The sequence below is a fragment of the Agelaius phoeniceus genome, chromosome 6 (genome assembly GCF_051311805.1).
Source record: "Agelaius phoeniceus isolate bAgePho1 chromosome 6, bAgePho1.hap1, whole genome shotgun sequence".
Taxonomy (NCBI): Eukaryota; Metazoa; Chordata; class Aves; order Passeriformes; family Icteridae; genus Agelaius; species Agelaius phoeniceus.
In genome coordinates this window covers 58,820,825-58,833,350 of record NC_135270.1, presented here as the reverse complement: position 1 = coordinate 58,833,350, position 12,526 = coordinate 58,820,825, and the positions used below count along the sequence as shown (strand labels likewise).

General features: G+C 38.4%; 1 protein-coding gene across 2 annotated transcripts in view; it reads left to right on the top strand.

Moving 5' to 3' along the window:
* PPM1A (protein phosphatase, Mg2+/Mn2+ dependent 1A) overlaps positions 1-8,861 on the top strand; it is a 35,141-nt gene extending 26,280 nt beyond the window's left edge. Inside the window, exon 6 of one of the 2 annotated variants that reach the window (XM_054635866.2) lies at positions 888-8,861. In XM_054635866.2, the coding sequence (XP_054491841.1) occupies positions 888-935 (48 nt within the window). In that variant the 3' untranslated portion in view covers positions 936-8,861. The remainder of the gene's footprint in view (positions 1-887) is intronic. The other variant, XM_054635867.2, reaches the window with a different exon arrangement.
* Positions 8,862-12,526: the final 3,665 nt, after the last annotated feature.

The window sequence follows — 12,526 nt, the reverse complement described above, 5'->3', positions numbered from 1 at the left end:
CACAGGAGCAGTTTGCTCTGACTCCTGTGCTGCTGATTCAGCTGCAGAGCTGTGGCCCCACTTGCTCTTGGTTAACCTGTGAGCCCACCTGATGAGGTGGAGAAAGCTGAATACAGAGCAGCCTAAGCAAGGGAAAAGGGAACAGGCCTGACACAAAGTCAAATGGATTAAAAAACACTTGGTAAAATTAAATACTGGTTAAACCAGGACTTGGTTAAACATTTGTCAGGCTTGTGGTAGTTATACAAAATCTGCTGTTGCCTGTGGGCCTAAATGGAATGAATTTTTGGGACACTCAGGTATTGGATAGATTGAAATACTGAGTGGTGTGACCATACAGTTATGATTTGGAGCACAGCATGTTTCTACTTTCAATATTTTTATTTTTGTTACATACATTTCTTTTTTTCCCCTTGCAGTTTTATTACCATCCAAAATTACAATTTCCTTCAGTTGCCTAAACTACACTTCTGTAACCTTAAATTAAGAGTGTTAAAATAGCTCTGAGTTATAACAGGGTGTCAGTTGATGTCTGTATCTTCCCCTGCAACGAGGGAGGGCTGAGAAGACAAAAGATGATAATGGTGATAACACATGACATGAGCACATCCTGCTCTTTTTTCACACCTGTGAGATGAGAGTATCCATTTTGTATTACTTCTAACTACTCAAGAAATAGCTAGAAAGGCTCTGGAAATGCTTTTGAGTAACATGCCCAGGATCTTATTTTCAGGATTGATGAAACACTTGGTCATATTTTGAAATTTCTTGATTCTAATGTTTTTGTTAATTAAGAATATGTGGGGTTTAGATCCTTTATAAAAGCTGTTTCTGAAAGGGGAGAGAAAAGAGACTCCTGAAATGATTTAAGTCTTTACCCTTTTCAGTCTGGATTATCCAGAAACGGCCGCAAGGATGGGCACTCCAGACTTTAAAGGGTTCCTTCTTTTTTCTTTAAGGATTCTGCCTCAACTGATGATATGTGGTAAAACTGCTCATCTAGCTGTGGAGTTCACCTTTCATCCTGCAAATGAAAGTGCAGCCCAACCTCAGTGGCCCTTCTTAACATCCATCCTCAACCTTAATTAAAGAAGGGAATATGATGTGTTGGTGAGAGTGACTACAGCAGTACAACATCTAGCCCAGGAACTGATCTTTTTTTGTAAAACAGACTTCTGTAAACGTGATTTCAAACCATAAATTCATGTTGTAAATCAGACTCCAGCGATTTATGTTGTATGATTTTGTTTTTGTAAAGTGCAATTGTCTTTGTACAAATGCTCATATTTAATTATGAACCGCTTTAAATCACTATAAAGGTTAGAAGAAATGTTTTGGCTTGTGTGATGCAACAATATATACCCCTTTTAAAAATCATGTTGTGGTTTTGGATTGCAAGGAGCAGCAGCCTAGCCAGCTAGGTGCTCAAGAGGTGCACAAAACTGTTAAAGAGAACTTTTTTGGTTTATATGAAAGCTGAACTCATGGGCAACCTACCAGAAATTACAGTGTGTGAATTTCGCTTGGCAATGGAAAAATAACTTAGGAGTAGTGCACATTCTTCAACAAACATACATCATTTTCTTGGATGCACTCCTGCTCTCACGTTGAGTCGAAGGGATTTGTGATTTGGAGTTCAGTGGTAGTTAAATCATGCCCTGTTAACAGTATCCTGTTCATACATGTACCAATCTTGGAATTAGAACACCTTGGTTCTTTGCACCTCTTTTTTCATTAACCCTTACCTGAAACTACTAATCACTGAGCACGAAGACAACTTTCTACATAAAGAAGGAGTCTGCAGCATTTTTACAATCCTGATTGGCTGGGTCTGCTGCTGTTCCAAGAAAAATACTCTTGAATTCCATTTTATCAATAAAGCTTGATTTAACAAACAAGACATTTACCCATAAATGTGTAATTCCTTCTTTTCCTGCCTTTTAAAATGTCAGTGCCATTTTAAATGATATTTTACTTGTGGAAGAATATTTTTCTTAATTGGTAGCCCATTTTTAAAATGGGAAGGATTTTGATTATTGCCCAAGACATAGCCATATGCTAGAGGATGATGTGGGATTAATCTGTTACCCTATTTTTTACAAATGTGGGTTTTTTCAGGCTTTTTGGTGTTTTGTTTTTTTTTCCCTCCCTACTGAAGATGTGCATTGGTTTGAATTTGCCTACTGTTTGATAAAAATACATTTGTCAAAGCCTGACAATCTTTAACATTTTATGGTGTGTGTTTTTAATTGACCCACTTACTTAGAATGAGAGACTAGTGGTTAAACAGTACTTGTGATTTGAGGTATAGCATGTTGACAATATTTAACTGTTTGTTGTTTAAAATTCTAATTTAAAATTTTATAAGATAATAAACTAATTTGATTTAAGCTTAGCTTTCTCCCATTGAGCATACGAAAATTAAGTTTTCAAGTCAGTCGTGTTTGCAAAACTGCTGTTTTGTGCACCTTGTATTGTCTTTTTGGTTGAGAATATTGTATTTAATATGTAGTTTACTCATTTAGTAGGCAGATTCCTCAAAAGGAAAATCAGTAAAACAAGTAGATTGTAACATTTACTGCAGTTAAACAGAATCAGAACTTGGTGTATAATTACTTTTTGATAGGAAAATGTAGTACAATGCATTTTGCTATATTTGTCTTTCCCTAACTTTGACATATACATATTTGTATATATAGCCTTAAAACTAATGCAGAGTTAGGGAACACTGAACAGTGAAAAAGTAACTTATAGTGTCTTGGAACTAAGTATAGTATATACCAGCAAACTTTTCTTTTATCCCTCTTGTCTATGTGGGGTGCTTAAACGTAACTTCATTGTATTCAGTTTGTAATCTGTTCAAGCATGAATGAAGAAAACATAAGCACTATTTGTATTTATAAATTTATAGCAATTTTTGCTTAAAGAACCAGTTCCTTACCTACCTATGAATAAATGCTTAAAATGTCTAATTTTGTTGTAGAGTGCAAAACTATAATGATGTTAAGTTATAGCTTCACAGGCACCTAATTAACGAGCATATTTAATAATACATGGCGTATTAGTGCGAAAAGCTCAACTTAATTTAGGACTAGGCAGATAAAGTTCTGTCCTTTTTTTTCATAGAGACTAAAGTTTAGTTTTGGAAACTGCAAAACCTTGAACTGGACTGTGGAACCTTTGAGTTTTAAACTTTAACAATCGGAAGCAAAACTGTGGTGTGAAAAGCCATACTTCAAACCATAATCACTTAAACTGTCTCAGTGACAAAGGAGATTTTTTGAAGCCTCTTCTGATGAGGTCTCCTGAAGGTTAGAAAGAAAATAATTCTGTTGCTACAGGTGATGTGAGTAGGTTTGAGGGTAGTGGCAGAAAGGCTGTTTCAGGCCTTTCTCTCTCTTGCCTACGTTCAGCGTTTTGATGAGCTCAGAGCACTGAATTGTGATGTATGCATAAACACTGCCATTTTAGATACAGACTTTGACTACAGAATAAACCAGTTAAGTATATAAAGCATCCTAGAGAAGAGGCAAGCTGTACTTTTTTCACTGCTCTGAAAAGAAAAAAGGCACTTTTGCACCTTTGTGCATCTCCTTCTTGCACCAGAAACTTTTTTTTTAAATGCTAAAAACATTAGCACCTCAGGGGCAAGGCAGCAATTTTTATTTTGAAATATTGTGTGCTATTTATTTCCCTCTTGGAAAAAGATTCATGTGTGACAAAAATGAAAATTGTGTGATGTTAACAGATGTATTTTTAAATACATGTTCAAATAGGATGGTCCCGATTTGCTTGTTTTTAAAAGGAAATGACATTTGTAAAGCTACTTTGCTTCGTATGCCATGCAACTTTGTTTTCCTTCTACATTTGACAGCTTCACTGGCTACAGTTTCTGTGAGTTTTGTTATAGTCAGATTAAATGTTTGGCTGATCGTTCTGGGAGAATACCTGTAACTGCTTTATAGACAACTGTTCCAAACAATTCTCGCTAATTCAGCATCAAAAAAAAGTTCAAGACAGAAGCTTCTAAAATGTGCTTTAAACCAATGTTGGATGAACTAAATGGAGTGACATTAAGTAGGATCCTAGGTTTGCAAGGCTTTGTAAATCCTTTGTATCCATAGAGACCCCAGTACTCTGCTGGGGCAGGAACAGAGCCTGAGCCTTTCAGCTGGGCTTGCTCTCAGCTGGCCCAGGAGCAGCAGCACCACCACCTTGAGGCACAGCCATCACTCAGTTAAACTTGGAGCTGGAGTCAGAATTGGAGAGAGGAGTTTCATCAGCTTGTGCTTGAACTGCTCTGAGCTGTGGCAGGCGTAGGTTGTGTCAGCGAGGTGCCTGGTGAATACTGAGCAGCACATGAGTCATGGGAGCACTTACCTTGGGAGTTCCTGCAGGTGCCAAAGCTGATCTTTTCAACATTTACTTGTAGCAAACTGACTTCAATGTCCATTACATTATTTATTGCAAAGCTGGTGCTGTCACTGTATAGGTTCATGTCTGAGCCATTTTGCTCAGTTCAGGAGTTGGGACCTTAAGATGATTTAACAAAATTAGGGATCAGTTTTCACTTCAGTTGATTCCCTGATAAGAATCCCACCTTAATTTTATACAATGGGACAGGAAACACTTCCTATTGCATTCCATTTTTAGTAGTTTATGGTCTAAAGATGTGGTTTCATGATCTTAGGCCAAGACTAAACCATTGCTCCTAGTTTGCCCCTACTGCCTTTTTTGTGCCAGTGATTGTCCTTAAGTGGGTGTGCAGTTAGGAGAAAAAAAATAACAACAACTGTCCTTTGAGCTGGGTAAATTGATAATCCAGCTGTAGGGTGCTGGTGCTAGGGAAAAATGGAGAGTGGGGAGCCAGGACTGAGAGCAGAGGAATGCTTGCCCCACCCCTCCTGCCTCCGTTTGGGAAACCACACCCAGATAAATGATGGCCTGTGCAGGGAGCATCACAGCCTTTGCAGATCTTTCCCCACTTAAGACAAACATTTTACTTTGATAAATGTTTCTTTTCTTTAAACTGGAACCATCAAATTTCAGTCTCAGTGTCTTGTGTGTGAGTTCTGTGCTGACCACCTTCCTCTGTGTTCACATTCTCTGGAAGTTTGGAGCTCTGTCCTGTGGGAGACAGCAGGGCTGCCACAATTATGTTAATGACATGGTTGTTACAGCTTACCTTAGTTCAATGTACATCAGGATTTCATCAGGGCAAGATGTTCACCTCCATCTCTGCCTGCACCTTCTTGAGCTGCTTTTGTGCACAAAGGACTTGGTGTGTTTCAGTTCCTTGGTATTTAAACTTGGCCATGTCTGAAAGGGGCTAACCTTTAGGGAAGCCAGTGCCCTTTTCCTCATCCTTTGGCAAATACAGTATTTGATACAAACCTGATGTACCTTGCATAGGCTCAGAGACAGCAAAACTGTAGAGCTGCAGGGCTGTACCTGACATTCTTGTGTAGAAAATGAAGTGTTACTTGGTGCCAAGCTTTACCAGCTATGAAAATGATGTCTCTTAGATAATGAGTGTGGCTCCTTGTTACTACCACTACCTGTGTCTGAGGTGACCATAGCTGAGCCTTTATGGGCCAGTTCAGGCTGTAAACTCTCCATCTGGCTGGAGAGGTTTTTTGGCTCTCTAAGTGGTGATAAGAGGCTCAAGATGTGAATTTCCAGGATGCTGTAGCACCAAAAAATGAATGTGATTCCTGCTATAGAGGCTGTAAGAAAGGAGCAGAATTTAAAAGTATCACTCTGTGGCTAAATAATTTTGACTGACCTGTCTGAAATACTGATCAGAGACTCCAATCTTTTGAGAGCTTTTTCTCTGGAGTGCTTGCACAGTCTGCAGTTTTCTGCAGACCCAGGTGTGCACATCTGAAGCACTCTGTGGCCTTATTTTGCTTTATAACATTGCTTTATGTATGAGGTAGCAGCCACCTGGGCTGTGGCACGTGTTCTCAGGAGGTCAGGAAGCTGTAGGAAAACTTGAAGCCTCTCTTTAGTATCATGGACCACTAAATGCATTTAAGTAGAAAAAAAAATAGACATGTTAAAAGTTGAGTTTACATTGTCTCCCATTGACAATTTGTTTCTAGAGAAATGACAACTACTTCTAGCATTTACTTAATATGTGAAAAAAATTTCTGCAGCTTTAATCTCCTGATTGTGTCAGAGTTGTTGACTTGTAGTCACTTAGGCTTTGTGCATATTCCTCATTTTCTCTGTGTTTTGTTTGATGGTTTTTTTTTGAGTAGCAGCAATACAGATCTTTCTTTTCCCCATCTCTTGTACACATTCTTCTAAAGTCTTTGCTTCCAGGCTAAGGGAACAGGAGTGATATTGATGTCTTAGGAAAGTGTTTTGGGAGAGGTTTGCTTTAAATGCAATGATCACAAAACTCTCCAACTTTTGCACCACAAAAGTTGGGAAAGTGGGCTTAACTTAACAAATGCCTTCTATAGAACCAAGAAAATCTGAAAGTGTCAAAACTTGGGTAGAAGTGGGATGACAGGTCAGATTTCTAGAGTGGTTTATGCATAGCCAGATTTTTACATATAACTTGAACTGATTCCTGCCCAAGTATTTTTTAAAATATCACTAGGCACCTGCTTTCTTATTTTTAATTTTTTATCCAAAATAAGAAGAATAAAACCAATGATCCTCACTACTGTGTGACCAGCCATTTGTCTGAGGGGTGGGTGCTGTGTCAGGCCTGTACCATTTTCCTCCAAGAGCACAACATCAGCACTTCTCAGCTTGCTCAGTAACATTGAGGCAAAGCTGAAATTCCCTTTTTTTCCATGAAGTTTTGGCTCTGAAGAGCTTGCTGGGAATGTGAGGTTTTTCCAGGTGGACAGGACTCCCCATGTGTGTTGTGAGGAGGCCTCTGGATTTGAAGGAGCTGCCATTGTTATTTATTTTGATAAATACCTTTAGGAATAATGAGAAAACAAACTGCAGGTCCTCAAACAATCAATACTTTTATTCTATTGATGCCTGTAGAGCAAGGTCCAGAGTTTCAATTCAGCTGTTACTGAATTCCAGCCAGTCTGAGCAGTGCAAATACTGGGTACCCAATTTCATTTTCTCTGTTGGGATTTCAGGCTGGAATACAATATTTCTGTTCACACTGCAGGGGAAAATTAGAGTCAGATAGGCTTGGGAAAATCAGGCACAAACTTAACTTCACATCCTCTTGACATTGGTGGAGTTTTTGCTCACAACATACAAATTCTGCACGTGTTGTTGGAGCCTTAACTATCCCACTTCTCTTGGAATGAAAACCAAATGTAATCTTTATTCAGTTTGGGATTTGAAAAAGCTTTCAAAGCCAAAGGGAAGACAGTGGTAATGTTAAAGCAAAATGTTTGGTTAAGCTGAGATAATTTCTTTATTCTTTAAATGTCTAAGAATTTTTTTTGCTTTTAAGACCTCAGAAGAGCACAGTTTAAGAGGTTTGATCTTTGATGCAGTGCTTTTAGCTGCAAATAAATGAAATCCAAAATTATGTATCCAGGATGGAAAGACAATGAGACCTTGAAAATGTAGGACTAAATGTGCTGAATTTACATAGAATTACATCCATGTCCAGTGATGGACTCCTGAGAGGTTGGAACTAGGTGATCTTTTAGGCTCTTCCAACCCAGCCATTCTATGGACCATTCTGTAAAAGGATCTTTGACAGTGTTTATAGGGGAACTTTTTATTCTTGCTGAGTGATGCCAGACTGAGAAGTCTGCTGCAATTTGGAATTTCCAGCCCCTTAAATTGGAAACTGGGCATTGCACACCAGATTTAATAATAATCCCAGTGCTGGGACGCTGTTACCCCACATTCCATGGGTTAATGGCCTGCAGCCCATGGGAGTTGGGGTTTCCCAGCCTGGTTTTGCTGATGACCTTGGGCACCAAGAGTTAAATTGTATTTATTAACCACATCTAACTCTTCGGTGCCAGGAATCCACTTTTTGGAGTAAGTGCTGAATTATGCAAATGTTCTTGGCAAATGGTGCTGGGTATTTCACTGCTTGGAAAACTCAATTACTGGTGACCAAGAGTTGATAGGAGACAAAAGCTGAGGTTCTCCCAGCCAGGGAGTGCTGCATATCTGAAAAGTGTGAGCTTTGACTTCCAGGACCAGCTGTTTGATAAATCTTTACAAGCAGAGATTTTGGGTTCTAGCATCTGTCTTGTTCCTAAGACCACGTACAAACATGCTGAATTAGAGAGTTTTCACCTGTCTTCTCACAGAATTGACTCCACACCATAAGAGTCTCGTTTGTAGTGACATGCTGTGCCTGTCTTTTTAGAAAATCATGACCTCTTTATATCTATTTTGTGGAAAGTGTAACTTTTTTCATTGATGACCTGTATAAATGTGTGTTACGAATGGAGAGATTTAAGCTTGAAAAGCATGTTTGCAGATTACACAGCTTCATTATGGAATTTATAAATTTAACAGAGTAATATACAAGAGCATAACTATTTTCCTTAAGTAGAATGTATAACAATATATAATAAATTATTCTCCACGTAGTTCACCCACTATTTACAGTTTTACACAATTCAAACTGTGTGTTTACAGAAAGTTCAATAAATGTATATTTTGTACTATGTACAGATTCCTGGTCCCAAAGAAAATGTGTGAACTTAGTTTCTAACTTAACTTTTGAGATTGTACTTTTTTTTCTTTTTTTTTTTTCCTTTATTTTTCTTTTTTTGGTTTGGAATCAGTTGAACAAACTGCGTTACGCCTGTCGATGGTGGAGGCTTGCATTGGAGTAAAACGGGAATTGGAAATATTTCTAATCTACAAAAGTGATTCCACTAAATAAAACAGGCAATTACATCGTGTGTGTGTATTTGAGTGCTGCACAAACCATCCTCACATCTCTCTTATTGTCCCTGATTTACAAACTTTCCAGGCCTCCTTCAGTTTTCTGGCTCAAGGGAGTTGGATTAAAATTAAATACTGAGGGCTTATCGTGATCACTTTTTAGTTACAATTATTAAACTCCCTCCTTTTTGCTGTTTTTTCCCTTTCATGTTGAAATTCCAAGATAAAGCTGCATGTGCTTGGCTCCAGCCCCAGCATTCCCCAGAGGCTGCCAGGTCTGGGGCTTCCAAGAGAACTAGAGATGGATTAGGATGCCCAACTTCTGCAATACTTCATCACACAGGAGCAAAATACATTTGTATCTTTTGCCCTGATTTGGATTCAGTACTGTAAAATAAAAGCTAGACCTTTGTAATATAATTTCTAAGAATTTAAGGATGCTAAAGGCTAAAATAAATATGGTTTTAGCCTTCATGATTTGAAGGAATAATGAGCCTGGGTGTAACCAGCTCACATTTGTCATCTGTGGAAATCTTTATAGACAGAACTGGAAGGATTCTGACATGGATTAAATGAATTAAATCTGGGGAGGGGGCAGGAGGGGATTCTGCTGTCACCTGAGTCCTGGAGCAAACTTGTCTATTAAAGGAACTTAAAGATTCAGCCCCATCCCTTTAAGGATTAAAACTCAGAGCCACTGAATTGTCTTGCACAAGAAAAGAGTATTTTCTGTGGATTAAAAAAAAATGGAATTGCTATGATAAGATTGACTATTAGCCTTGGTTCACATTAATGGAGCAGACATGGGAGACAAAATATATCCCTATGTTTTCCAGCTCAGAGTGTATAAAAGGACTGGTTTATCCTATCTAACTGAAAGTATGCATTTTAATGTATTTTTCCTCAAAGCCAAAGAATAATATACCTCTGAATGGCATTGTTGGTTTGTTTAAATGGGTTTTTTTAATCCTTACATGTAATAATAAATTTGACTGCCATCCAAGCTGTTTAGATAGGAATATTAGGTCAACTGCAGATGTTCATTGTGGCTGAATTTCATGAGGCTGCATTTATGTGAGCTAATTTAAAAGAGGCAGAACCCTGAAGCCTGGTTAAGTCATTTCATTCAGTTTTAGTCTTCAGCAATTTTTATTCTAACAACTTCTGAAGGAACAGAGGAGCATTTGGCAAAAAATAGAAAGATCTTAAATTTACTGAAGGTTTGACTCAATCTCAGAGTCTTTTCCAGCCTTCATGATTCTGTGATAGAAATAACTAAGACAATTATCCCTGCAAATACACATACCCAGGAGAGGCTCTGGGACATGTTCTTGGGTGAACATGGTGCTTGGTTCTCATTTGTGAGCTTGCAGGGCTGGATATAATATATATTATATAATATATAATATATATAATAATATGTATAATATATATAATATAATGAGACTTCCTATACTGATGAAGTTAATTTGTACATACCAATTTTAGTGCAAGCTTTCCTGTGTTTTTACTGGAAGTGGGAGAGTTTAAAATTATCTGCAGCCTTTCAAAGGTCCTACTTAGCCCCAGCTGTGGGAGAGATTTATTCTCTTTTCCCAATTAGCAGCTTTTTCTGGGGTATGTGCTCTACTTGAAGAAAATGCTTACTACAGGTTTTTAATCCTATTAAACAGGACTGAAAACTCTGTGTCCTACAACTTAGACTTGTCTGGAATGAAGGGTTTGCTGAACAGACATTTGAAACAGGGAGTTTATTTGAACAGTAGAGCAGATATGAAGAAAATACAATTAACTCTGTGTTTTCTTGTCTTTACCTCTGCTCCTTAGCAATAGAAGTGTTTGTGACACTGTGTCACAAGTGTCCTGCTGATCTCTTTAGCAGGTATCACCTTGCTGGAGCTGCACCATGGCTCTTCCCTCTTACTCTGAGCAGAGCACCAGAGTTTGTTCTGGCTCGTGAGCACCAAGTGGAACTCAGGGAGAGCACTCACCTTCCTCTGAAATTTGACTCCTCTCCCATACTATAAGAAGGTAGCAAAACAATTCAGGGTATATTACAAGCATGCAATAAAACTTTTTTTAAAGGCTTTAAAGGAAACGAAACATTTTCTGCTCTGTTTTGAAAACAACCTGTGGAGTCTCTGGGCCAAGAGGAATAGGATTATTTGAACAAGCCTATCCTCCAAGTCTGTTGAGCTGTGGGTTGGTTTTATTTTCCCTGCATTTCCCTCTTATCCAAATTACCTTTTCTGAAATGCCAGAAGCCTTTTGAAGTATTATTTTAGAAGAGTAATTTATTCTTCTGGTGATCATCCCTGTCAGGGCTACAGGAGGAGTCTTTACCTGAAGAATATGAAGTGACACCGTCAGCTTAAATCAGTCTTAATCCTGAGAATGTTTTAGCTCATGTTGTAAGTATCTGGAAGTGTGCACTTCAGAGTGGTTTTTGGATCTTTGTATTTGCAGTTGTTACAAAGTTGTTTGTTTTGTTTTGTTCTTTTTTTTTCATTTCTGGGATTTTAATGCTCACCTACAGCTGTCTTAGCAAACTCTATGTAACTGGAATAGGAGAGCAAGTGAAGTCACCCCCCCAGCTGGTTGTTGTTAACTCCCAGTAAAGAGCTGGAGACTGGTCAGATGTCAAGAATCAGTTCCAGGGAGAAAATAAAAGCAAAGCAGAAGGCTGATTTAGAAGGCTTTTAGTGATAGTAGTATCAGTGAAATGTGCAGCATGAATTAAAATAATGTAAATATTTAATTGCAAAAATGTATTAACTTAATGCTTTTACACTCTTAAAGCTCATGGGAATTTCAGTATGAAAAATTTATTGTTCTGGAAGGAAATATTGATAGGTGCCAGCCCAAGGGGCCCTGTTTCAGATATTAGGCTGAAGGTCTCAGTTTGCCTGCACCCAAAAACCTCAGCATGGGCATGGGTTCAGTGCCACAATAAACCTGCCCCAGGCCACAGCCCAGCTTTTATTGTCAAATAGCCAATACTGAGCTTTCATATTGGCATTTGATAAGGAGTGTGCTCACCTTATCACCTGGTTTCTAGATAGACTGTAGCCTTTAGCCTGATTTTTATATTCCCTTTACCCAGGGATCAGCTGGGTCTTGTCCTGTGGCTGCCTCTGGCCCTGCATGTAGTAAAGCACCTTCCCCCTGCCACCTCTCCTGTGCACCTGATCCCTTTGATTTTTCTCCCTTGTCCATCTCTTTATGGTCTGAAGCTGCCAGACTATTCTGTAAAAGTCTGAAAGTCCCCTCAGTGTTGGGAACTTTGTTCCCTCTTGCATCTTCTCTGCATTTTCTAGGAATAGAAATAGTTCTAGGAATAGTATCTGTGGTGGTGTTTGCAGGGGTCCCAGGATGAGGGAAGAGATGAGAATCTTGACTCCATGTTTCAAAAGGCTGATTTATTATTTTATTATATATATTATATTAAAAGAAAATGATGTATTAAAACTATACTAAAAGAATAGAAGAAAGGATTTCATCAGAAGGCTAGTAAGGAATAGAAAGGAATGGAATGATAATAAAATCTTGTGTCTGACCAAAGAGTCTGAGACAGCCAGACTGTAATTGGCCATTAATTAAAAACAACCACATGAGACCAATTAAAGATGCACCTGTTGCATTTCACAGCAGCAGATAACCATTGGTTACATTTAGTTTCTGA